General features: G+C 55.2%; 3 protein-coding genes across 9 annotated transcripts in view; 1 reads left to right on the top strand and 2 right to left on the bottom strand.

The window, feature by feature from the left end:
- ARMH3 (armadillo like helical domain containing 3) overlaps positions 1 to 8,333 on the bottom strand; it is a 123,895-nt gene extending 115,562 nt beyond the window's left edge. The window contains exons 1-4 of one of the 2 annotated variants that reach the window (XM_074545099.1): positions 8,199 to 8,333; positions 1,260 to 1,371; positions 736 to 792; positions 464 to 610 (exon numbers count right to left, since the gene is read on the bottom strand). In XM_074545099.1, coding sequence (XP_074401200.1) covers positions 464 to 610; positions 736 to 792; positions 1,260 to 1,361 — 306 coding nt within the window. In that variant the 5' untranslated portion in view covers positions 1,362 to 1,371; positions 8,199 to 8,333. Of the gene's footprint in view, positions 1 to 463; positions 611 to 735; positions 793 to 1,259; positions 1,372 to 7,917; positions 8,117 to 8,198 lie in introns of those variants that run through there. The other variant, XM_074545100.1, reaches the window with a different exon arrangement.
- HPS6 (HPS6 biogenesis of lysosomal organelles complex 2 subunit 3) lies at positions 8,263 to 12,442 on the top strand. Of its 2 annotated transcripts, none has more exons than XM_074545093.1 (2): positions 8,263 to 8,368; positions 8,858 to 12,442. In XM_074545093.1, exon 2 carries the CDS (start codon positions 8,859 to 8,861, stop codon positions 11,304 to 11,306), a length of 2,448 nt encoding a protein of 815 aa, XP_074401194.1. In that variant the 5' UTR covers positions 8,263 to 8,368; position 8,858; the 3' UTR covers positions 11,307 to 12,442. The 2 variants fall into 2 exon arrangements, with proteins under 2 accessions (XP_074401194.1, XP_074401193.1); XM_074545092.1 differs by lacking the exon at positions 8,263 to 8,368 and adding an exon at positions 8,446 to 8,584.
- A 2,137-nt stretch (positions 12,443 to 14,579) lies between these two features.
- On the bottom strand, positions 14,580 to 25,400 carry LOC102063877 (prominin-2). Of its 5 annotated transcripts, none has more exons than XM_074545095.1 (25): positions 25,297 to 25,400; positions 24,175 to 24,388; positions 23,100 to 23,155; positions 22,665 to 22,870; positions 22,145 to 22,265; positions 21,936 to 21,999; positions 21,433 to 21,522; positions 20,996 to 21,186; positions 20,843 to 20,917; positions 20,478 to 20,541; positions 20,090 to 20,249; positions 19,682 to 19,834; positions 19,080 to 19,203; positions 18,837 to 18,928; positions 18,530 to 18,614; positions 18,129 to 18,272; positions 17,812 to 17,883; positions 17,591 to 17,680; positions 17,428 to 17,481; positions 16,987 to 17,067; positions 16,645 to 16,713; positions 16,459 to 16,548; positions 16,078 to 16,190; positions 15,134 to 15,151; positions 14,580 to 14,767 (listed from the first exon to the last, which is right to left on the bottom strand). In XM_074545095.1, exons 2-25 carry the CDS (start codon positions 24,302 to 24,304, stop codon positions 14,716 to 14,718), a joined length of 2,394 nt encoding a protein of 797 aa, XP_074401196.1. In that variant the 5' UTR covers positions 24,305 to 24,388; positions 25,297 to 25,400; the 3' UTR covers positions 14,580 to 14,715. The 5 variants fall into 5 exon arrangements, with proteins under 5 accessions (XP_074401196.1, XP_074401195.1, XP_074401197.1 ...); XM_074545094.1 differs by lacking the exon at positions 25,297 to 25,400 and adding an exon at positions 24,592 to 25,287; XM_074545096.1 differs by lacking the exon at positions 25,297 to 25,400 and adding an exon at positions 24,592 to 25,287 and having other exon boundaries at positions 17,815 to 17,883.
- Positions 25,401 to 25,968: the final 568 nt, after the last annotated feature.

Below are 25,968 nucleotides of genomic sequence, written 5' to 3'. Positions count from 1 at the left end.
TGAGTTCTGAGTGATAATTCTTCACAGCTTCCAATTAGGAAGTGTCCAGCTGAGGCAATTTCCTGCGTAAATTTCACACTAACTTCTCCAGAGCTTTATTTCTTTTTTGACCCAAATGGAAATTGAAAAAGGCAGCTGAAATAAGGAAGAAGAGGTGAAAGTAAAACACTACTACACAGCCTAAGTACTTTTGAGACCCCAAACCAACAGCCTGCAATGTGAACAAGCTCCTTTGATTCTTCACTGCCATCCACTTCATCCTCCATCACCAGATCCTCATGAATTCTGAAACCATCTATTGCTGTGCCAAGAGTAGAGACTATGAATGTTTGGAACCTCCACAGACAACAAGTAGCAACTGCCCTGTAGACATCACTTCTCAGTAACAAAGAAACAAGCACAAGGTGTTTGATACCAGCATCTGAAGTACAAAGACAGCGTTCCCTGTCCCCCAGCGTGGTACCTGTAATGCATTCACCACTCTGATTGGGTGCTCCTCGCCCAGGGCCTGGATGCAGTGCTGAAACAAGCAGTTGATGTTGTCTTTTATCTTCATTAATTCTTCCCCATCCAGAGCCTCCAGCTTGCCTTCTAGATACTCCAGGTTGACCTGTCAGGTTAAGAAGCAGTTCAGGCACATTATACCATCACCAACACCTCAGAAACAGAAGTCCTTGCACTGACTGTCTGCCACTTTGTAGGCAGAACAGCAACAGGATGTTCACGGTCTGTTACCTTCATGAGAAATAGCTCCTCCCAAAACCTAGGGTTGCATTTACTGGGGTCTTCTGTCTGTAAGGAAAAGGAACAGGCATGAGGGCAAAGAAATCATTCAGGCAGAACTTAAAGAAAGTCTTTATCACAGGTAGCTCAGAGTCAGCACCATCTGCCAGATGACCAAGAGGTCTCAAAGTGCAGAATTCTGGTTAGAGAGATTCCCAGAAAAAAAGAAGGACCAAGAGAAGCAGCTCTCAATTGGGATGCCCCTGTTTATTTTCTGAATTGTTATTTGAGAAATGCTGGGAAATCCATGACTTCCCATAGATGGTAGGTTCTGGTAAGCAACAGGACACGGAGACATTTTGGAAGAGAGCAGAATACAGAGTTCTGCATGACAGCAGGAGAGCCTGGAGCATGTGCCTACACTGTGCAGGCCTTACCTTAAGGAAAGAAATCCACAGGAAAAAAACCCTCAGGATAAACTAAACCAAGAAAATGTAACACAACCCTTTAGAAAAAACAGATGCTCAGCTGCTTACCGTGAAAATTTCATCATACATCAACACCACTTTCTCTTTCAAAGGCTTCTTGGAGGCTGAAGATTTCCGGAGCAGCCCACCTTTCTTCTCTGTTTGGGCCATGCTGTACACCCTGAAGGGAAGAACAGACAAAAAAGCTCAGAAAACTTGAACTTTTCTTCAAGGCATATCTGGCCTGCCTCAACCATCAAAGATTTTTTTCACTGCACTGAAATACTAACAGTGTCTCACAAGCTCTAAGTAGGAGCATTTATAACTATACCAGATAAGAAATCAGATCAAAGGACCCATCTAGCTCTACATCCCATTTCAAAGACATGCAGAAGTCCACACACATAGGCAGAATCAGAATAAGCTCCTTATGGATAAATTTTAATTCTTCTCCATTAGAAACTGATTCATTATCCAGACCGATGCAGTTTACATTTAGAAAAGTATGTATGTTTTAATTTCACTGGAGGAATTGTGATACTTGATAACAAATAGGTACCCAGTCTTTTTTTATGCTGGTCAAGCCTCAAAGGCACCTGGTGATATGAAGCTCCTGAAACTATTTGCAAGTCTTCTCTTTTCTGTTTAATTTGCTGCCTACCAAAGCACTTCAAATTCTGCTTTTTGTACTCTGAAGTGGCATCCAACACAAGGAAAGCCTCCCTCTGCACCTCATCTGGGCCAGCTGCTCTGCAAATTAAGCCAGACAGGAAGCCCAACCCCAAAAGCATCCCATGTTCAGGGTTCAGTTTTGGGAGGAGGATGCAAGACAGAGGACAAGCTTTACAGGGATTTTTTTTTGACCAAATTAATTTAATTATCCATTTGACAGCAAAAGATTTCTTAAAACCACAAAGTTTTACTATCATTAATTGGTGTCTTATTGATTATACCATTAAAAAAAGGAGTATCCTTATTACAGAATTAGACATTACACAAAGTAATGTGGTCCTGAGCCTTCTGAGAGAAACAACCCACTCCAGGGGCTGAGTCAGAACACACAGCTTGCCACATATTCTCAACCTCATGTGTGATGCTACCAAGTGCAGCACTACTCTGACCTTGCAAATACGCATTTATCTGCAGTCACAGATTTTCCTGGCAAGCATCACAGCTTTAGCACCGTTCTAACCTCCTCCATCACTGCAGCATGTCACAAGTACTCAGCAGAAAGGGAATGCCATCCCTCCTCATGGCCCTGAGCTCCCAGACTTTCTCCCATACTTCCAAGGTAATTACACACACGGCAACAGCATCCCACACACAGAGGCTTGACTGAAGTCATGCTCCAGGAAAGCATGGGCAGGCTCCTGTGGTAGCTGCACTCAGCCATGATAAACCATGGCCAGAGAGGTAAGTTCAGTGCTCCAGTCAGGGCCCCAGAGCTCTCTGAGCTGGCAGCCATGGAAGCAGCTTTGGATGTAGCCTCAATCCCAGACTGCCTGAACCCCCTGCCACAGGATTAATCTGTCTTTCCCTCAAAGACCAAGTTCTACCAACTACTGAATACCAGTTCCATATCTCCCTTACATTCTTTCCACTGCAGACAATTTTTAGCTGACTTACAACTCTGTTCTCAACTAGGACTCTCAGGCTTCCAGAGACAGTTATTCAAACATCCATCCCTTTAGCCACAAATCTTGGTTCTAAGGGGCAGAAAAACATTCTCAGGCCTGGAAAAACAATTCTGCTGTAAAAGACCCTGCCCCAGGTGCAAAGGTAAGGAGATTTGCCAGGATGGGAAAGGACAGAGAGCAGCAGATCTCACACCTGAAAAGCTAACATTTACATAAGGAGAGAGGTGTTGTCTTCCCATTAGAAAGGGAACCAGCTGGCTGGTTATGGGCTGGGGTGAGAATGGAAAGAGCCCTAAGACACCCTGACAGAAGAAAGCTTAGCAACAATTGCACCATAACCTTCTGTAAAAACCAAAATTATTCCCATAGCCTAGTAGGTCTATGTATCAAACTAAGATAGAAGAAGGTTTCCAATTAACAATTAAAAAATAAAACATTATTCAATCATCTTGATAGCTTCTCTTTTAAAGACTTTGCATTATTTTTAAACTGTCGAGGGAAATAAGACATTATTCTAATTAGAAACATAACTGGAAACACTGAGAAATCTATTAAGAAACAAATCAAGAGCGATGTCACTTTTGGCCTTGGAATACAAATCTTGGATTAGATTGCACAAAACAGTTTTCCTACTAGAACTGTAAGTTTCTGAACCTAAAACAGCTGCCAGGGCCAGCATACAAACACATCCATCAGTGTGCTTCTAATTGAATTAGAGCTAACGAATCCCAATGTCAAAACTAATAAACTAACTCTCAGTGCTTCTGGGTCAGCGTTCTCACATCAAATGTGTACGTGAATGGGAGGGGATCAATAAGCTCTGCTTAGTCCCTGGATTTTCAGAGCTGCATTTTAACCCTTCTCCTACATTTCCAGAAAGACAGAAAAATCGAAATACATCAAGATACAAAGGGTGAGCACCAGAGGGATCACATGATCATGTGAAAATTCTAATCTCTGTCAAAATAGGTCTTAGGATTCACATTCTCTCAATCAAAGCTGCACAGAGCACACACAAAGACAACTGCTAGAGGCAAGGATTAAATAATGTTCTTGTTTATAATTTGCTATTCTACAAATGAGCATATGGAGGAGCAAGGAGAGAAACATAAACCATGCCTCTCATGCCAATGCTTTATTAGGCTGTGTTTGTTTCATGACCTATGATGATCAGGTCATACAAATGGCTTTTTCTTTCCACTTTATGCAATTACATTTTCTAGATGTCATAAAGACAAACAGAAAACTGCATTTTGCTAATGGAGACCTTCTCAGCTGCAGAAAACAACAATTAAATGCACAAAACATTTATAAATAAGTTGCAGAGGTGTCAAATTATTGTGATGCCCTAACAGCTTATGAAAACAACAATGCTGATGATAATTAACAATTTTCCTTTAAACACCACATTTAAAAGACATCAGTGCATTTTCCACATTTTAGGTTCAAATGGATAATTTATTCTGTCAATAGGTCATTCCCATTAACACATGCTGCTAAGTGAATCCTGCTGTATTCACTGACTGCACAGGAGAACTGCCCCTCAGGGCCACGAGAAGCACACGCATGGGGATTTTTAGAAAAACAAACACTTTGCTGTGCAGCAGAAAATCCAAGATGCTTCATCTGGAACTAAAAGAAAACTTGACAGAGCATGAGTCTTGGCAGCTCAAAGGCAGCAAGATAAAAGACACAAGTTCAGGCAGACTCTTGCTTTATCTCTCATCAACCCCAGGATCAGCTGATCCAGTCAGGAAGAGATGAGCACATCCAACCATGCAGCTCCTTTCTGTTTCACTCCAGGACTCGTAACAGAGATTCCAACCAAACATATGACATTCCGATGAACACAGCTCTGTTAGCTTTTTGTTAGAGTAGCCACAGGGAAAATGAACCTGGTATTTAGAGTCTGAGATTTACTCAGACTTGTGCACTCTGAGAACTGCTACACAGCGCTTCACATTGTCACTCTGTTCCTGCACAGACTTATTAGTATTCCATAGACTGCCTTTTAACAGCAAAAATACTGTCAAGAGGATAACACTAAGGCACATCTACACCATAATGACATCAGGATCCAAAACTTGTAACTTGTGTAATCTTGCATGCAGCCCATCAAGCACAGCACTTTGCATTCAATTGCTTTGGCTAACAAACCTGAAAGTTCCCAAGATTAGAAATGCACATACACAACCCCCACATACAACCAAACATGAATAAGTGTATTTTTTCCAGTGTGGACCCCTTATAAAATATACTGCAACACTTCTTGGCTAGACAAAAAGAACACAGATGATGCAAAATTGTATTTTCACATAAGACTTACTTGGCAAACCATTTATTCACTACCTGGAAAAGGCTGTGCAAATGATGTGATTCGTTTGTTAATGTCAAAGCCCTGAACCGCAATCAATTTCATACGGACTCTGAATAAGAACTTAGATACTTCTGCTTTTAGAACCCAAGGTCCCTTGACTTGCCAGAGCTACTGAGATTGGACTCACCTGTTCAAACATTTCAAAGGCAGCAATTGCCTCCTCCCTCCCTGAGTGTATGCACCTGGGACTCTGTGATTGTGCTTTGCTTTCAAGGTGCTCTGCAGGGTACATCACTCAGAATTAAAGGAAAGTTGTTCAAAAACTGCCTCCATCATGCAAGAGGTGGGGAAAAATCCCTGTCTAAAAGTTAACTCACAGCTTCTAAAGCAATGTGCTACAAGCTAAGCACTCATACCTCAGTGAAGTACCAGGAAAAACTTGCACTTCATCCATGTGATGAATATGCAGAGTGAATACCAGACCTGAACAACAGGCAGTTACAACACAGGTCCCAGAGCCCACCCATCGCTGGAAGCAACAGACAACCTGCACCCAGCACAAGAATTTATGAATCCCAGGGCACAGGGAGTGCATGGATCCAGTTCCAGCTCCTCTGTTAAAACCCCCAGGACCACCCATCAGCAGCCCACTATTGAAAACAAACAGAGCAAGAACACATAGGGCTTTTTTCAAAGGTTTAGAAACCATCATGGCCAAATTTCTGCCATCAGCCTTTGTGCAGCTTATTCTCCACAAACTCTTGCATTGGCAGTTACAGACTGTGCAAGTACATCCACACTGCTTTTATATTTGATCCCTTGTTTTATAACTTCACTTGTATATTGGCCATTGGAATAAAAACTGCTCAAACTGCGCTTTCCTCTACAACTGTAAGGTGCTCAACCCACCAACAAGGGAAACAGTAACACAGCATACCAGCTTTGGAGCCATGCTGCAGAATTTCCAGGTGCCTTCAGGCAGTACACAATGAGAAACATATTCTGAAGGCGTGCTGATGACAAAAAACCCATAGAGATCCTATTTTTTCTGCAGTACAAAGCAACAACCCCCAGGACAGCCACAGTGTATATATATACATATTTTACTAGAAATTCCTTCCATCCCACTCAGAGCAGTGTATGTGCTTCTACATAGTACAATCTAGTTATACCATTTCTGACCCATTTTTTACCTCTCAAAAAATTAGAAAATTAGCTTCCTAATGTGAATACAGCCACATGCTACCTCTCCCATTGCACCTGCTTAAGCAATGATATAAGAGTCACATTTGAGCTATGATTTTAACACTTCATGCATAACTGCATTTAATTTCTATATGTCCAGTTAAAATAACACCCAGTCCATCAACTTCACACCACCAACTAGCTATGTTTTCTCCTGTCAAGTCCATCCAGACAAGCACTGCATGTTTCCACCAGCATCTGTTCACACCATTTTCATACAAGGTAATTTTTTTCATTTCACCACACTTTTTCTCTGTATTCCTGGCTACCATGACCAGCTCTCTCAGGTCAGAAAATTACTTTGGGTTTTCACTTTTCAAGCACTTTAGAATCCATCCCACATAGTTTATCATTAAATACTCTGCACTGCCTTTACACTCCCACCTAAAAGCTCATGTCACCTGCAGACTTTTTCAAATGCCTTCCTTCTGAAGAAAAACACTCTTCCTGTAACCTTCCCTGCCCTTTTCCCATGGCTTCAGCTGGTGGTGTGGATCCAAGGCCCATGCTGAACACAGTGCAGCTGCATGACCTCGGCTCTGACTTCTGAGGTAGCTGCTATGTTCTAAGAAGCTGCACAGTAAAGTCATGCCAAGATAAGAAAGGTGGAGCTGCAAAGAACGTAGCATTTTTGAGATACAGACCATCAGCAGCACAAGTACTCAGGAGTTAAAATGCAAACATGAAAAGGTGTAAGTTCAAAAAAAAAAAATAGGGAGCCAGAATATAGCAACTCAGCAACTCTGAGCAGCAGAGGCTGACCCTTCCCCTCCTAAGGGATGTCTGCATGGCTGCCTGGTGTGTTAGCTGGGGGAGGGAGCAGATGAATGCTTAGCCCAGCAGCCCATTAAGGCCTCACTGTTCCTTTTGTGCATGCTAGCCAATAACTGTTTAACTTTTTTACACTGTATGTACCCTGCCCACAGTATCTCTTTGCACAGAGCCAAAGTGCTATAAATGACACTGTGGATCAACCTATTATCACTGGAAAGCCAAACTGTTGTCCTTTCCTCCCCTTGAAATTCCTCTTGTACATTTTTGTCACATTTCCTACTAGAGCTCAAACAGCTGGTGAACTGCAGCCACCACGTATGGCAATGACTCAAATTATCTTGTTGCTTTGCATATTCCACCCACCCACTCCCCCTAACCGGCTCTCACCATACATTCGGGTTACAGGCTCTGCTGCTGAACAAACTTTGCTACAGTGACATACGCAACAGGGTTAGACCGAGGCCGCAGCTTGTTCCTGCAGCAAGTGCCTCTGCCTCCAGCACAATAAACACTGCAAGCTCCCACTGCTTTGCCCCTGCTGCTGTTCCCCTTTGCTTTGCCCGCACAAGTGTTGGGAGAAGATCGAGGTAAACCACACAACTGGAATGATCAGCGAACGCTCGTTCTTTCCCTAAGAGTTATCTCGAGCCCCAAGCACCAGCAGGCAGCCGGGGTCGGCGCGGCCCACGAGCACCGAAGGGCTGGGCTGCGGCAGGCCCCGAGGCCTCCTCGGGGCGGCACCCGGGGCACGCACCGGGGCACCGCGCCGTTACCGGCGGGCCATGAGAAGCGCCTCCCGCTGCACGGGCTGCGTGCGGCCGCTCCCGCAGCTAACCGGGGTGGACAGCGAGCGGCCCTGGAGCGAAGTGCCGGTACCCGGCGAGGCCCCTCGCGGCGGGGAGCGCACCCGCCCCGCGGAGCCCCCGGAGCGGCGGAGCCCCCGGAGCGGCGGAGCCCCCGGTGCCGGAGGGGCAGCGGGCGGCGCCCGGCCCCGCGGGCGGGGTCCCGCGTCCCCCCCGCCGCTCCCGCACTCACCTGCGGGCAGCCGCTCCCCGCACACCGCGCAGGCGCCGCGCGTGCGCCCGCCGGTTCCCCGCGCGGTCGCGGCTCCCGCAGGCGGGGCGGGCGGGGAGGCTCCTCCCCGGGCCGGCCGGAGCTCGGCTCGCCCCGCGGACACTGACACACGCACGTACACACGCACGCCGGTAAGAAATGGCCCAGCCGTCTGCGGGGACCCGCGGGTCGCCCTCGGGACGCGCCCCCGCAGCCCGCTCCGCACCGGCGGCGGAAGTAGGAGCGGGCCGGCCCGCGGCGGCGCGGAGCGGCTCCGCCCGGAAACCCGCGGCCCCGTGACTGCGCAGCGCTGAGCGGAGCTGCCGCTGGCCCGGCCCGGGCCCGGCCGTCAGTCGCCGCCGCGGCAGGTGGGTCCCGGCGGGAGGGGGATCCGGCGTGTCGGGACAGCGCGGAGTTCTCCCGGGCGGCGCTGGCTGTGCGGCGAGCTCCGGGCGCGGCCGGTCCCTGGGAGTCGCTGCCGCGGAACCGGCTCACCGCGGGGGGAAGGTGGCCGTGGGGGCCTCCTAGAGAGCCGAGGGAGCCGGGTATCGGGAGCAGGGTGTGGCGGGGCGCCGGGAGGGGCTGAGTGCTGGCTGTGGCTCCGTGCCCCAGCTCGCCCTGCTGCACGCTGTCGCTGACAGGATGAAGCTGCGGCGGGTCTCCGACTTGAGTGACTTCAGCCGAGGCCACTGGCTGCGGGAGTTGCTGTGCCGCGGAGAAGAGCCCAGCCGCGTCCAGTCCAGCCCCGACGGGCAACATGTCCTGCTCCTGCAGAAGAGCCGGCCGCCCGCCCTGCCGCGGCTGGTGGCCTTCCAGCGCCACAGCATCGCTGGAGCCGACCTGGAGAGGAGCTGGCAGCCGCCCCAGCCAGCCCCTGTGGGACTGCTCTTCCTGCAGAGCCCTGTGGTACCGGACTCGTGGGTGCTGGCCGTGGTGTGGGAACACGGCCGGACCGAGGTGTGGCACTTCGTGGTGGCCGTGGGCTGGCAGCTGCTGCAGACCCTGGAACTGTGCCAGGGCGCCCGGGCACGAGTGGTGTCCGTGTGCAGCCAGGGAGCCAGCCTGGTGTGGTGTGAGGAGAGGCCGCCGCTGGGCGCTCACTCGGACGTGAGCAAGTGTGCCTTCAGGTTCTGTGTCTGTGCCCGTGCTCTGGAGCTGGGGGAGCAGGGCGTGCGGCTGGGCACTGCGAGGATAGTCCTGCACAACAGCCCCGAGTACCAGGTCCTGGCCTCTCCCCAGCATGTCTTCCTAGTGCCTGCTGCTGCCGGCTTCGCCACCACTTCCAAATTCCTCCTCATCTGGCATCCAGAGAAGGCAGAGTTCACCATCACAGCCCCCTCTGCGGGCTTCATCCACAGCAAGGTGCTGCGCTCCAGCAGCGAGTCAGACTTCAAGAAGCTCCTGCTGGGTTCTGTGGGCCTTCTCTCAGGTTTTGCGCCTCTGGACATTCACACCTCCACTGTGTCCAACAACGGGGGTCTGCTGCTGGTGAGCACAAAGGGTTCTGTGAATATCGTGGAGCCAGATGGGACACAGAGGCATATCTTTGACCTGGAGGGCGGCCCCCTGGCCCACGGGAGTCCTGTCCAGCTGAAGAGTTTTGGCAGCATCCTGGCCTGTGTGCTGGCTGGAGTGCTGTACCTTGTCGACCAGAACAGTGGAAGGCTTGTAGAAAAGGAAGTCCTGAGCATGAAAGAGGTGCATTTCCTGGAGTCTCAGGGAGAGGAGGACAGTATCCAGGTCCTCAGTCAGAGTGGCATCTACAGCCTTAGCTTTTCCAAACCTGAGGACAACAGCAGGCCTGAGCCATGCCTGGTGGAGATGGTGTTTGAGGAGGCCTGCAGATATTATCAGAGGAGAAGCCTCAGCAGCTCCAAGCTGACAGTGGAGAAGTTGAAGAAGGGTGGTACGTTCCAGGCTCCTGTAGTCCTCGCTGCCATCCTGCAGCACAGCCTCCACCAGAAGCAGAAGCCAGCCCAAAGCCTACAAGATTCTTACACCAAGCTGTTGAGCACAGTGAGCCTGGAGCTGCAGAGCTACATGAGCCTGGAGCTCCTCAAGACTTGTGTGGTGTGCGCCACAGAGAGTGAGGTGGAAAGCTACTGCAAGGAGCTGGTGGAGCAGGAGGTCAGCCGCATTCTGCAGTCTGACATGGACAAAGACAACTTGGCCTATCTGAACTCTGTCTTTGCCTCCTTCCCCAAGGCTGCCTGGAAGGCCACAAGGAGCTGCCTGCAGCTGCAGCAGAATGGAGATGGCCTCTTGGTAGCCAGGGCCACCCCAGAGGTATGGAAGAAGGTCCTGTGTCAGCCGCAGCTGGAGGAGGTGGGTCAGAATGGAATGGTCCCGCTCTTTGAGCTCATTTGTGCCTCCTTCCTGAGGTTCAAACCCAAGTGGCTGCCCAGCTTTGTGGAGCTGACCCAGCAGTACGTTAGCAGCTCTTGGTCATACGGCAGCAAGGAGGGCCCAGAGGGCCGGGTGCCACTGTACAAGAGAGCACTGGGAGTGCTGGCCCGAAAGAACAAACACGGCGAGGCAGATGAGGAGATGGAGCTGGAACTGCTGCTCTGCAGCAAGAGGCCTAAGGCTGTGCTGCAAGCTCTGCACCTTCTCATCCATCTGAAGCGGTGGCAGCGGGTGGTGGAGGTGGCAGAGAAGTTCTCCAAACTCAGCCCCTTGCTCAACAAGGAGATATTCATCACACTGCTGGCTGAGTTTGCCCAGCACCGGGAGCTGGACCCTTACCTGGACAGGCTGTGGCCGCTGTGCCCTGCTGAGCTCACCGCCTCAGACATCCTCACCACGGTCCTGCAGCACCTCCCTCATTCCCAGGAGAAGCCAGTGCCCTTCTCCAGTGAGGGGAACCAGCTGACTGTGGGCTTGCTTAAGCCACTGCTGCAAAGGGTTGTGCAGCGTCCCAGTGTCCAGGATGAGATGTACTCTGATGCCCTGCAGAGCAGCACCTTCCCCCCTCCCACCCCACCACGAGAGCACAAAATCCCCTCAAAAGCAGTGGCTGATGATGTTCCTCAGCCATCTATGGCAAGGACTTCCTCACCCTCAGCACTGCTACAGGATGACAGTGTGTGAAGGGGGGAAGGACAGTGTCATCCCAAGCCCTGGGTGCACAAGGAAGGGAAATCCTACCTGTGTTGGCAGTACAGAAGCCTGCTGCTTTCTGAAGCATCCTTGCAGCATCTTGAAGAGCCTGTTGGTGGCTGAGGTTGGGGGATCTCTGAGCCAGGGCAGGCTTTCTGGTTATTCCTAGCAAGTGCAATTGTGTGTGTGCCAGTGGAGGAGCAAATGCCAGGTGCATTTGCAGATGAAAGCGCTGGCTGCACTACAAAACTACAGAACTGCTCCCTGCCCAAAGCACTTTGTTTTCAGTTTGTTTTGCTCCTTTCTAGCTCCACTTCTACTTCCCTGATGCTCTGGTACTGGTGGTGGAGTGGTAGGCAGTACACAGTCCTTCCCCCCCATTGAACCCCTCAGTGAACTGGGTGGTACCTCCAAGCTCTGCCTGTGAAACAGAAACAGAGCATGTTTCCTGCAGCAGGGTCACTGAGTGCTGCTGCTTTGGGCTCAGTCAGATGCTAAAGGCCAGTGTGGCACAGCTCCATGGCACTGGGGATCCCAGCACACACGCTGGCAGTTGCAGCAGTCCACACATTGTCTGGCCACAGCTCCTCTGGGATCAGTCCTGTAGCTGTGACTGATTGCAGCTACTTAGCTGAAAAGAGCAGCCTAATTCCCTTATCTCTCCGTCCCAGACAGTACCCAAACTCTCTGCTGAGCTGAGAAGCTTGCAGCAGGCTATGAGAGCTTGGGGCTGGCCCTGCCTTCCCCTTTCCTTTGTGGAAGCTTAGATTATGCTGCAGGACACCCGAGCCCTCTGTTCCCATCTCCTCTACCTTTGCCCTTTGCATACAAAGGGGCTTTGTCAGGATTGTCTGGCTCATATTGTGCCTCTGTTTGCAAAAATCGATGTAACTTGAGAGCAGTTTGTGCAGGAAGATCCAGGTTCCAGCCTCTCTCAGGTGCTGGTCCCCTCCACCCAGAGGGAGACCCTCGCTGTGGCTTTGCCCCTGCATTCTGGGCTCTGGTGTAAAGGAGCTGTCTGGTGCCTTGTTGGGCTGCGGGAGATTCACCTGCATTAATCCTCTTGAGAGTGGTCTTAAGTGTGGAAGACAGACTCCTTTTAAAAATAAAGGTTCTAAAGAACTGCTGAGGTGGTGGTGGATGTTATGAGGGTACACACCCTCAGGAGGAGGGCAGTCTTGTTTTGCCTCTGGTGAAAAGTGGCCAGGCTCATCTCCCTGGTGCTGCCCAGCATGGCTCACAACTGGTAGAGCTGGGCTCAGAGAGCTTGCCCAGGCAGCTCATTCCCTCTGTGGTACTCAGCTGCTCACCACTGTGAAGCCACAGAGGCAGAGTCTGCACAGGCAGGCTGCAGCTCTGTGCCACAGGGAAGGGCCATCAGGCCATGCACAGCTGTGGCTGGGCCCAACAGAGAGTTGAGGAAGGGAGGATTTTTTTCTCAAGAGCTGCAAATTCTCTATTTTTTAGGAAAACTAGCAACAGAGAGCACCTGGCTGGCCCAACAAAATCCTGCAGTGCCAGAGCTGCCGTTGGAGAGATTATTGTTTGTGAAACCATTGTAAAGGTGTGGCAGGGTCTCCCCCAGAGAAAGCCTTGGCTGTGGAAAGTCCCCGTGGTGGAAAAAGGCCTGGCAAAGAGGAAGAGAAACTGCTGCAATGGTTCCCTAGAGACTGGCTGGTTATTGATGAGACCTTCCTTGGGGGGGTCCTTGTGCTGTGGCCATGGGGCACTGTGAGTTTCCCTCTCACTCTGGCAGCTGCCACACGTGAGTGGAGGGAGTGGGGCCTGAAAGGAGAGCTGGTGGCATCCACTGTGGGCATTCTGTAATGAGCTGTCCTTGCCTTCTCTCCAGGCAGCTGGTGGCCTTGCCTGACTCTGGTCTCAGCCCCCTCCCAGGGCTGTTTGGGAGGAGGATAATGGATGGAACCCAGCACCTCTTAGAGCCATGGCTCCAGAGATTGGAACACTGCCCTGGAGCTGCACTGAGTGGGGAGCTGCTGAGAGCAAGCCCCACACCTTGGCAAAGGCTGTGCAGTCATTTGGGGGGATATCTTCATTGCCAGGGCTGGGTTTGGGTGCAGGTAGCCACAGTGACACAGTGAATGAGACTGAAGCTCCCTGCCTTCCAGCACTGGCTCTGCAGAAAACAGAGAGCAGGGAAGAAGCAATGCCCACAAAGCCAGCAGCAGTGCTGTGTGAGACACAGCATCCCCGAGGCACAGCAAGGGAGGAGGAAGTGGGAACATGACGCAGTAGGGACAGCCTGAGGCCTGGGGGCAGAAGTCTCCATGTATGGGCCCCAGACAAACAGAAATAGAATTCTGGAGGCTGAGGGTCCAGGGCAGAAAACTGAGCTGAATGCTTCCGATATCTCACACCAAGAACCAGGAAGCATGAGCATCCTTGGGGGAAACAGGGGCCAAAGCAACCTGAAGGACAGATTGAGCTGATTTACAGGCAAGCCCAGGGCTCTCTCTGCAGTCAGATTCTGCTGGGAGGAGACAGCAGGAGGTAAGGCTGGTGCAGCCTCAGATAAAGGCCAAAGGAAAAACCAGCAGTTGGATCTGAAGGCAAGTGGAAAAAGCGGTAAGAGATGCACATAGTGGAGGGGGAGCTGGCCTGGCCCTCACTCTGCTCCAGAGAAACTTGGACTTTGCCACAAAGGAAATGAGTCAAGCTGCTCACGTATATCCCCTGTGCCTGACACAGCTTTCAGGATGGGCCCTGCACTTTCACCAAGGAGCAGCACAAAGCAATACCTGAACTCAGCCCAAGGGTCCAGACCAAGTCACCCTTGATTTATCTGTGCAGAGCACAGTGTGTGCAGAGGTGAGCACAGAAAGTACCCATGGCACCGTATCTTACAGAGAGAAGGAAGTGTAGGCTGCAAGCACCCCATAAACTCACTGGAAATCGACAGATGATACATGCTAGGGTTGCCAGAGGGAAGGGCTTATGTGCTGGGGACAGCTTGGGGTGGCACTTTATAGACAGGAGGCTCTTTGTGCGCCTTGTCCCAGGGAGGGACCTGGCACTCATCCAGTCAGAGGTGCAAAGGGCAGCCCAGTGAGGGGACATCACCCAGTCATGGTCACACTGAGCAGTGATCCTGTATCTACCCATAGGCTGGATGTGGGCAGAGCACACTTGGGAACAGCAGAAAGAGCCCCGTGGTCCCAGGCACAGCCTCAGCTTGTGGGGTACCTTCCAGCCCTGCTTACTTCCATCACTGCTAGACCTGAGGAGCACAGTCACATCCCACAGTGCACACAAACACACCATTTATTATTTGACACCAAAAATTACAGCCCTGGAAACAGGCAGGTTCCCTGCAAAAATAAATAATCACATTTTTCAAGTGGGGGGTCTGTCCATTTCTTCCATCTGTGGGTGATGGGAGCTAATGCCTTGTGGAAGGCCTGGGGATTTTGTAGGAGTTGAATGTTGGTGGCCTGCAAAACCAAGGTCACATATGTCAGCCACAGAGGGGGGTAAGGGACAGCTCAGGATGCACTGGGATGGTCAAATATCATCACACTCCTATCACCTAGCCCCACAGGAAATAGGGTATGGAGACACCTTCCCCAAACCCACCAGCTTGGGAGAGTAGGACCAGCAGCACCTCCAGTCTTGGGAGTGTGGGAAGATGATAGGGGACACCACAACTGCATGCACTACACAAGTCCCACCTTCACAGCCATCCTCTGATACCAGCACATTCCTTGGTCCCCACCCCCTCCCTCTGTCCCCTGACCCCCCTGTACCTACAGGGGCTGCCTCCCACCCCACAAAGGGACCTGGCAGTGTAAGTAGCTTACATCTCAAAGTCTTCATTCCTAGAGGGGAGAAAAAAGAGGGGACAGTGTTAGTGGGGCAAGAAGATGCCTTGTAGGACAGGACAACATCTCATGGTAGGACAGGGTCTCCCATGGGTCATAAAAGGAGAGCAAATGAGCCTCAGGGTGCTGTGGTCCCCTCCATCCTGGCTGTCTGGTCTGATCAGAGAGCACTGGCTCTTACAGCCCCCCAAAGCATCAGTGCCCCTTCCCCAGGCAGGCAGAGCAGGGCCCCACGCTCAGCAGCACCAGCTCCCTGTGCCTCAGCTTGAGCTCCCTGAGGTTCCTGGGCAGCTGAGCCTGTGTCTCCAGCCAGCTCAGAGGGGTGGCAGGAGCTGGGGAACCCCCAGCACAGCAGCTGCACCACAGGGCCATGAGGTAGCCCTCAGGAGTCAGAAATCCAGCTAGAAACTGCTCACTGTCCCCAGGGGTCAGTGCCTGTGCTGGTGGTGGAGCTGCCAGGCAGAGTGTCCCAGAGGGCTGGGGGACAGCCCCAGGACACTGGTGGCCACAGGCATGTGAGCAAGCACTGCACCCTCGTGGCAATGCCACCAACCACACAGCACACTGCATTCTGCACAGCATCCCTGGGCTCCCATGCCAGAGCTCCAGCACAAAAATGGTGCAAAACACAGTGAGTCAGGTGGTGGACTTGAGCCAGGCTGTGGCTGCAGCCCTGCCAGGCTCCTTCCTCCAAAGGGAATTCACCTTAGTCTGCCCTCCCTACCAGGAGGTTCAGAGCAGGCAGAGAAAAGCTCCAGAACATGCCCATCCTCAGAGGCTGAGGGCCCCAAGTCACCTCTCAGGTTCTCCCCAGCCCACATTGCTTTAGCATGAGCCCCACAGGCTACCACAGGACATGAAGGAGCAGGTGGCAGGGGGGACCTCACACCCAGTGTGGTCCCAGGGGCGGGGCTGCTCCTCACCTGTACACATCAGCAATATCCATGCGGCGGTAAAACTTGGCAAGTCTGACAGACAGGACGATGCTGGGCAGCAGGAACAAGGTGCACCAGCCCAGGCTGAACCAGAAGGCATTCTGCATAGGGTGCAGGAAGAGCCATGAGGTCCAGAGAGTGACTGGGAGCATCTGTTCTGCTCCCAGTGCTCCCCAATAACCACCCACTCCTTCTCAGAGCCTGGCCCTTCCTCTTAGCCACAGCACTTTGCTGGGCAGGAGCTGAGCACTGCTTCCTGTGCATCCCTGATCCTTCCCTGCATCCCTTATCCTGTGCATGAGGAGGACAAGAGGACCTCGGTGCCACTCCACAGGTGTGTGTCACTCTACACACTGCTGCCCCACTCACCACAGAGTCCATGATATAGTCACAGCCAATGACCTCCACATCATCCAAGGACTGAGCTATGGGCTTGCAACGTGCCACATCTTTTGTCACCTGGGGACATGGTGGGGACAGCATATGTCAGCATCCACCAAGCCTTGCAGCTCATTCTCCCTTTCTCTCCACTTCACTGAGGAAGGCTCAGCTTACCCTGCTCTTGGCCCATGAAATGTAGGTCTCAAAGAAATCCAACAGCTGCTCCAGGAAGGCCAATGTCTCCTGGAGGGGCAAGCACAGAGTGGAGATGTTGCACCACCAGCCCCCTCCATGTCAGGATCGGGGGGCTCTCAGACCACCTCAGCCCAGCAGCAACAGGGCTGAATGCTTCACCCCACCCTGGGATGCCATAAGGGAAGGGGGCATTCAGAGGTGCAAGAGACACTCAGGGAAGGCAGGATGAGCAGCCAGCCAAGGTTTGGCTTCCCTGTATAGAGGGAGGTCTTGGTGAGGGGGTCTGGTGTGTAACCTGACAGCAGGGCAAGGCAAGCTCACGTTCTTGATGATGCTTGGCATCTCCCTCTCCAGGAATTCCTGGGTTTTGTTGGCTTTGTCCAGTGCAGCTGTTGTCTGTCCCTGAGGTGAAAGGTGTTCTCAGCACTGTGATCTAAGAGGGGTCTCTGCCCTTCACCAGCCCTGCAAGCAGGACTCCCTGGGGCAGAGCCTCTCAGAGCTGTGGTGCTCCCAGCAGTGACACACTGCTAGTGCCAGGTACACATTGGTAGTGCCAGGTACCTCAGGTGGAGGGAGCCCGTGCCTGGCAGGGTCCATGGCCTCCCTCCACCTTCATGGCCCCCATGAACAGCCCCTGCAGCACATGAAGAGTGCCACCGCAGCCCCCAGACTGCAGGTCAGCCCCACCACCTCCACTGCAGGACCTCGAGGGTGCTTTGCAGGGTGCCCAGGACTGGCATGCACTCCCCTTGTGCAGCTTACCTCCAGCTGGGCAGCCCCACTCTGCACTGAGTGGATGTTCTCCTTCAGATTTTGCTGGGGACAGAGAAGGGGAGTCAGAGGTGCAGCCCCAGACCCTGCCAGCAGGGTCTGAGCTCTAGGGAAGCCCAGCCCAGCATCCCCAGGACACCCCAGCGTCGCTCACCAGTGGCCCAGAGAAGTTCCCCTGCATCTCCTTTTCCAGATCCCTCAGTTCACGAGCATTATCTTCCAGGTCCTTCTTCACATCTGTGCTCTGCAAGCGCTGCAGTCAGCAGTGCCCAGCTCTGGGCCTCCCCTCAACACCCAGGTAGGCACAGAGGAGCCCAGTAACCAGTGGCTTTGGGGACAGGCTGGCTATGGCCCTGGGGTCTCATGGTCTCTCACCACATTTTCTGCCAGCTGCTCCAACTCTACAGCCAGATCCAGGAGGCTTCCTTGGATAATATTCTGATCCAGCTGGAAAAGGCAGAGACAGAGCCATGAGAATGAGGACTGAGGTTCACAAGGGGAGCTAAACCCCTTCTTTGTGGGACAGAGTGGAGCCAGGGCCTTCTAGGCAGAGGATGTGCCTTGTTACCCTAACAGGGTGCACAGATGGCAGAGGACTCTCCCAGCAGCAAAAAGGAGAGTGCAATAGAAGCTCCTCAACCCACATCCAATCCCCCCACCCCGATCCCAAGACCAGGCTACACCCAGCACACCTGCTCCAGGGTGAGGGTGAAGTTGGGAGGCTGTGCAGCCTGACTGGCCCTCAGCAGCAGGTCCTTCTGGCTCTGGTTGAGCAGGGAGATGGGGCTTAGGGTGATGTCCATCTTCTCAAAAGCTGTGGAGATGTCTCCTGCGTACTGCCAGAGCAAAGGGGGCCATGATGGGACATGTGCTGGCCCCTCACTGTCCCCTCAGCCCTTGTGCAAGAGTGTGAGTGAGTGTGAGCAGTGTGAGTAGTGTGCAAGAGTGTGAGTAGTGTGCAAGAGTGTGAGTAGTGAGAGTAGTGTGCAAGTGTGCGTGTGAGTAGTGTGCAAGAGTGTGAGTAGTGTGAGCAGTGTGCAAGAGTGTGAGTGTGAGTAGCGTGCCCTCAAGACCCCGGTCCCCCCATGCTCACCTGGCTGATATTCAGGAGCTCGTCCAGGGACACGCTCTGGTCCAAGTGCAGAGTTTGCCACAGGGACGCGTCGTGCTGGCACTGCCTGCAGGATGGGCCATGGGGTTTAGAACAGGGCAGGTGAGGCCGCCTTCTCACAGGAGCATGTCCTCACCTGTGCAGGTAGGTTGCACCTTGCTCCTTCCCTGTGATCAGTGCCTACCGACAGCCTGGGTAGGCAGGGCAAGCTGCCCTGCTCCTGGAGATTATCTGAGGGCATTGAGCAGCTCTACCCCACCAAGGACACCGTGTCAGGGCTGGGACCCACCTGTATATCTCTGAGAAGTTTGTTGTGTCACCCTTCAGGCCCAGCAGCTCTGAGAGATTGAAGTTAGGGATCTTGCCAGGGGTGTCCAGGAGCTAAGAGCAAGGAAAGACATGGAGAAACTAGACATAGTGCAGGGCAGGACACCTTGGAAGAGCATATGAAATGGCTGGTGCTGCCTCTGCCCCAGCAGCAGCCCTCATTAGGAAGCAGTATCTCCAGGCAGTTTCCCCACAGCAAGCTTACCTGGAAGAGCTGCTGGTTGTGCCAGGACTCACAGAGGAGCATGTAAATGTTCCCCCCCACCACGAAGGTGATCATCACCAGCAGCATGAGCAGCCAGTAGAAGATGAAACTGAAGCCAACCCCTCTGCCGGGACAGAAATGCCATCACCACCAGCAGCCCAGCACTGATGCTGACATTGCCCCCAGCTCACGGAATCCGGGGGCTGCACACCCCTCACTCCCACAGTTGTGGGAACACCACCCTTCCCACAAGCTTGTCTCTGTTCTGCCTTCAGACCCCAGAGCACAACCAGGCTCTGCCCTGGAGCTTGGACTCCACAATAGCTCCCCACAGCTCTGGAAGCCGGCACTCCCCCGCAGAGCTGCAGGGCCCACGCTCACACTGCCAGGCCTCGCTGCCATCATGGGCCAAACGGGCTCCCCCCAAACACCTCTCACCAGCACCATGATTGACCCTCAATTTACCACCTGCACGGGGAGTCACCACGGGGCAGCCATTAAGCTGCAGCAAAATGATTTAGGAGCTCGAGTGTTCCCAGAGCAGCCCTGCCCACCCATCCCACCGCTCCCACACGTGGCCTTGGCAGCCAGCTGAGCCTCACGCCATGAAGAAGTTCCCGCCAGCATCAGAGAGGCTGCTGCGCTGTGTGGGCAGCACACCTTCCTTCAGCCCCAGGGGCCCCAGCAGCAGCCCAAAAACGTTGCAGAGGACCACCAGCAGCACCGTGCAGCACAGGAGGGCACACAGGATCAACCTGGGGCAAGACAAAGGGTGGGAGTCAGGCAGCAGAACCTGGGACCCTCAGCAGCACCCTGCAGCCCACTGGCTGTCTTCATGGGGAGGAAAAAGGTCCCAGACAGCACAGCAGGGAAGGGGCATGTGTCTGCAAGGCACAGCTCTGAGTACCCTGCACCCACAACCCCACCACCCAGCAAAGCCCCAACTCCAGAAATGGGAGAAGCAGGAGCCCTAAAACCCCCCAGACAATGGGGTCCAGCCCCTCTCCCACCTGAGCCCATCCCAGGCCACGATTGGCTCCCTGTACTTCTCCAGCATGGATGTGGCATTGTTCACAAAGGCCCCAACTTCCTGCTCCACATCCAGGAGTGGCAACCTTCCCTGCAAGTTCCTGATCTCCTGCCTGATGAGGAGCAGCTGATCCTGGCTCTCTGCAAGGAATGGGGATACGCTGACATTCTGAGCTGCTGCCCAGGTCCTGCAGGGCAGAGGGGACTCAGAAAGGATAGGAAAGGGGCAGTCATGGCCAAGGATGACAATTGGCATGATGGAGCTGGGGACAGCCAGGGCTGCAGAGAAGGCCTCCAGGAAAGAATGGCTTGAGAAGAGAGGAGGGAATCCCAGAAGAGGGATAAGTCAGCACACGAAGCCCTGCTTACTTGCCACCACCTCTTGGGACTGCTCTTGCACCTTGTCGGGGGTCATGCCCAGCGTTGTGTTAACCTGCACCCAGGGAAGCACAGCATGAAACTCACATCCCTGCCTGCAATCCAGGGCTGAGCAGCACATCCCCTTGAACCCAGATCCTAGTAACACACAACAGCCAGGCTCCCCACAGCACCCAGTCTACCCTATCAGTGTGCAGGGATGGCTGGGACAGCGAGCAGACCTCTGGCCAGCCCTTCCCTCTGTGTGACACACTGAACTCCTGACAGAGCTCTTCCCCACCCACAGCCTGTCAGCACAGCCTCAGCAGCTGCAGGAGCACCCAGCTTTGTGCCTGGGTGAAGGAGACACCCCTTACCTCCTCCAAATCAGACTTTATGTTTGACTCAGAGACCTCACGCAGTGCCTGCAGCTGCTGCTCCACACCTGGGATCTGTGGGGAAGAGCCTGGGGTGAGGGAGCTGTGGGGGCTTGGGCAGGGGACCCCTCACCCACCCCCTGCCCTCCTCACCGTGCTGAAGTTGGCACTGAAGGCGAGCCCCTCCAGGGACACTTGGCTGCAGGGGAGGCCACATTTCTGCAGGGTGCCATTGAGCCTGTCCCTCAGGCTGACCAGCCCCTGGCTGTAGCTGCTCTGCAGCTCCTCGAGGTCTGAGCGGCGGTTGGCAATGTTGGCAAAGGTGTTATTCAGTGTCTCCATCCCTGGGGAGAGAGCAGGGAGCTCACATCCTGCCACTGTGGCAGGGACTCCTTCTCATCCAACTGAACCTTGGGAACCCATGAAAAAAGGCAACATAGGGGCACCTCCAAAGTCATGGCACTTGTCCCAGGGTGTGGTTGGGAGGCCAAAGGGACCCACCTCCATGGGATTCTTACCCAAAAATGCACCCACCCCATCTCTTGATCCCCCTGAGTCCCTTACCAGTCTCCCAGGGATAGGGCCGGTACCTTGCAAGAGGCTCTGGAGAGACCCCAGAGCCCCATCCGTGCTGTTCCTGATGCGGGAGGTGATCATGCTGCCCAGTTTGGGCCCAATGTCTGCAGAGATGGGAGAGGTGGTGTCAATAACAAGTTCCCTGCAAGGTCCTGGGGCTTGCAGGAAAGCTGGTGAAAACACTGACACCACCAGCACTCCTCCCTCACCCACCCCCCAGGTGGGAGGCAATGGGAATATCCCCAGTCTCCCACCACCCACATCACCCTTCCCAGAGAGGAGCCTGAATAGGGAAAAGCAGAAACTGGAGCAGAGCTGGAGCTTGGAAGAGCCTGCAGACTCAGATCCTTTAGACATCCCCATAAGAACAAGCCCAGTGGCCTGCAGGGTCAGCAGCCACCCACAGGGCAGAAAGGCAAACCCACACAACACTCCCACTGCCCAAGAACCCCCAGCCCTGGAGCAGCTCCCACAGGGCCCTGGGGATGCTCCAGCCCCTCCCGTCGCACACCCTCACCCTGCAGGCTGCGGTTGGCATAGCTCAGTGGGACATCGCTCTTGTTGATGACAAAATCAACTTGCTGCAGGGACAGAGATGTGGTGTCAGTGAGGGTGGGGAGCTTTCTCTGCTGCCAGCCCCTCTGCTGCCCTTCCCCCGGGGCTATTTGGGCTGCTCCTCCCGCCTGGCCCCTTGCCCCCAAGCCATGGCAGGGGGCCCATGCGTGCCTGGGGGATGGAGGCCAGGTAGGTGTGGACGTTGTCCAGAGTGTTGTTCACATTGGGGAAGGTGCTCTTCACAGCCTGGGAGAAGCGGCTGTTGCTGATGAGGGCACAGACACCACCAGCCCTACAAGGCAAGGGTGCAAGGTCAGTCCCAACGCTTCCCCCAGCACCTTCCAAATCCACCCACACAGACCCCAGCCCGCAGGGTCTGGAGCACACCAGTGACCCCTGATCCCAGTGCATCCCCGCCCGTGCCCTGCCCCGAGGGACCAGAGAGGAGGGGCGCAGGGAACTGGGGCAGGGCAGAGCCCGGCAGCAGTGGGGAAGCTGCGGGGAATGGGCTGCACGGTCCGCAGCGCGCAGCCCCCCGGGGCCAGCCCCCCACCGCCGCCGCTTCCTCCCCTTTGTCCCGCCGTGCCGCGATCGACTCGTGAACAATGGCAGCTTCCTGGCACGGCCGCCGAGCGCCGGCATTTCCAGCCACGCTGGGCTCCATCCGGAGCCTCCCGGGCCGCGCACTCACAGCAGCAAGGCGGAGAGCAGCAGCACGGAGGCCCAGAGCGCCCGGCGCCGGCAGCGCATCCGCCGGTGCTGCTTCTGGTACATGCGGCCCCCGCAGTGCCCGCAGCAGCGGCAGCAGCAGAAGCAGAATCCCACCAGCGGCACCAGGATGATGAGGAGGACTCCAATGGCCGCGCAGACCAGGAAACCCAGTTCGTAGAGCAGCAGCTGGGATAGGAAGAATGAGAAGCAGCGTAACATTGGTGTCCCCAAAGGTCCCTCAGCTCTGCGCACCCTGTCCAGACCCAAACAGACAAAATGGGTCTCCCAGGGAGCAGAACATGTCCCCTTGCTGCTGCTCGGCATCCAGGGCTCAGCCTCAGAGCAGCACCCACCAGTATCCCCCAGTCCACGGTGCTCTGGGGCTGCCAGCTCCCCACCCCAGCTGCCTGCTCACCTCATTGATGTCATCTCGGCTGAACCCATTCTGGGACTGCTCAAAATTAATCAGCTCTGGGAGACAAGAAGCACAGAGGGCTGTGAGCAGGTGCTGGGCCCTGTGGAGCTCTCCAAGAGGGTCCCAGACCCTGCTCGCCCCTCCCAGCCCAAGGCATCACCTGCAGCTCAGACCAGCTCTGAGTATGGCATTTTTCTCCCTTGCAGCTGCCCTCCCCAACCATCACATCATGCAGCATTTTTGCACGCAGGAAAAGTGCTGCCAGCTCCCAGGCTCTCAGGGGTTCACAGAACAAGGGAGTTCCTCACCACTGTGGGCATAAGGGACACTGCCCTGGGGCTGCCCTCCTGCAGAGAAGTCCAAGGGCACTGCCGGTCAGGACTGAGTACAGGGGCAAAGGCCCACTGCCACGCTGCCTCTTTCATTCCCAGGCCTCTCCCTGCCTGTGCCACATGCCCTCATTACAAGCCTTGATGGCACCTGGAGACTTTGGTTGTACCCTGGTGTCTATGTGACACAGGTCCTGTACTGCCAGCCGTGGGGAACACCTTTTCCAGCATGTTGATGGTGAGCAGGGGTTGAAGCCAGTGAAGGAGGATGCACAATGGCAGTACCCAGAGTGGCATTTCCCTCCAGGTGGGCAGCACTTGCCCCATGAATATGGAGCAGCTGCAGGGTCCTGGTATCACCTGTGCAAACCTGCAGCTGCTTTGGGACAGAGCTGTGACAGCGACAGGAGCAAGAGCTGGCAGGCAGGGCAGTGCACAGGGAGAGCACGCTGACACCAGGACACACTGCTTTTGGTGGCCAGCAAACACAGAGGGCTGCAAGACGGGCAAAGAGCCTGCAGGCAGAGTGGAGTTTGCTCTGCACATTTTTGGGATCTTAGGATTAAGAGACCTGGAGGGAGAATGGGGCAGGACTCTGCAAGGTGGCACTACTTCTAACACCTGTCCTGGGGCCCAGCTAAGATAGTCCCACAGTTGTTATGGGGCATGAGCAGGACACAGCTGGCAATCCTTGGATCCCATTCCCGATGACCCCAGCCGTACCAGCCCCCTCTGCCAGCACCCACCTGTGGGCAGGGCGTTGGGCTGCACCAGCCGCAGGAAGCCGTGCGCCATTGCCACCAGCCCCGGCGTGCTGCTCCCCGGCGCCTCGGGGCCAGGGCCGTACGTGGGCTTCCAGACATCCCCCAGCTCCATCGCAGCAGCTCCTGTGGACACCCGGGCGCCGAGAGGAGCTGTCGGTGTCGTCGGGGCTCGGGACCACCCAGCCTGCCCTGCCTCCTGCCTCCGACCAGGAAATGCACAGAGAAAAAATATCAGGCACCTGCCCGCTCCTGCCCGGAAGGACCGAGCTGCGGGAGAGCACCGAGGAAGGATGGGTGCACCCATCCCCACCCCTGTCAGCAGCGGGGTGGGAAGCCAGGCAGGAGGTGCCCACGAGGGACCGGGGGCTGTGGGGGGTGAAGCGGATCCAGAGCACTCACCCAGTCCTCTGACACCTCTGTGCACCCACCGCTGCGGCAGGGTCCGGCCGCACTGTGCCAGCGCCCAGGTCTGCGGTTTGTTTAAGTTTCAGCGGTGATTGCTGACAAGCCGTTTGCAGGGGGAGGCGGTGATACCGGGATCGCCCCACCCTGCCCCTTACGGCTCTTGGCACCCGGCCGCCTCCCTGTACCGGGGTCAGGGTCACCACCGACCTGTCCCGACGCAGGCATGTCCCTCTCCTCCCTCTCCGCTAAGCTCCCCTGCCCGCGCTGGTTTCCTCCTGCCCCAGCCCAGGAGCTGGGTGGCCCGGGGTGATCCCGAGGGCAGCCGTCCCGCCCGCTCCGCCCCACACCATCTGCATCCTTTCGGGATGGGGTGCGTGGAGCCGTTCAGAGTTTCAACACAAACCAGCTGTAGCCACAAAAGCGGGTTTTGCATCAAAAACCTTCCGAAATGGGGCACTGCGGCAAATCCGTCATTTTTCACTCACGTCCCGGTCCCCTCAAGCGGGGAACAGCCCCAGGGGTCCCCAGACAGGATTTTCCCCAAAGGCCGGGCCCCCGCTGGGCTCCATCCCCGCTCCCCGCGGAGCTTTCCCACGCCGCGCCGCTCCATTCCCCGCCCCGCCCGGAGCTCCGGGAACCGCAGCCGGAGGCAGGGGCGGGAGGGGCCGGAGGTCGCTCCCGGTTGTGCCGCGGACGCACCCGGCGGATCCCGGTGGCCCGGGGGGTCCCGTCCCGGCAGGCGGAGCTCCGCAGCTGGGCACGGCTCCGCACCGAGCTCGCGGCGCGGGTGGCTCCGGGAGGTGCGGGAGGGCAGGACAGAGCCGCCCCTTCCGCCCCGGCCCGCCGGGGTCTGTCCGGCCGCGCCGGCCCCCGCTTCTGCCGAGGGGGAGCCCTCTGCCCACCCCTGCCCGCTGCACCCTGGCACCCCTCCTTCACCCGAGGGGCAGCCCTGCTCCTGTCCCAGCCCATACTGGCATCCTGCATCTCCCCCAGAGACCCCGGCCCCTGCCCTGTCCCGCATGAGAGAGCCGGCCGCCCTCTGCCTGGGGATGCTCTCTCCTTGTCCAAGAGAATCAGCACTCACCCCGCACTGCCAGAGCCAATGCTGGCCCCTCCGGCAGCCCCCCCCGCCATAGCACCCTGGCCGAGAGCCCGCCCCGCTGCCCCCCTTGCCCCTATGGCAGCCCTCTGCTGTGCCCTGTACCTCCCACCTGCCCCAAAGTAGTGGAGCCCCCAGCACGGTGTTTGGCCCCTGCCCTGTGTCCCTGCATGTGTCCCCGGGCTTTTGGACAGGACCAGCAGGGACTCTGAGTGAGCTGTACCTGCATGACCTTTGCATGGGGGTCTCCCTGCCTCTCTCTGGCTTGCTCA

This window comes from Zonotrichia albicollis, chromosome 7 (assembly GCF_047830755.1).
Source record: "Zonotrichia albicollis isolate bZonAlb1 chromosome 7, bZonAlb1.hap1, whole genome shotgun sequence".
Lineage (NCBI taxonomy): Eukaryota > Metazoa > Chordata > Aves > Passeriformes > Passerellidae > Zonotrichia > Zonotrichia albicollis.
Note: the sequence above shows the minus strand (reverse complement) of the source record. Positions and strands in the feature narration are given on the sequence as shown.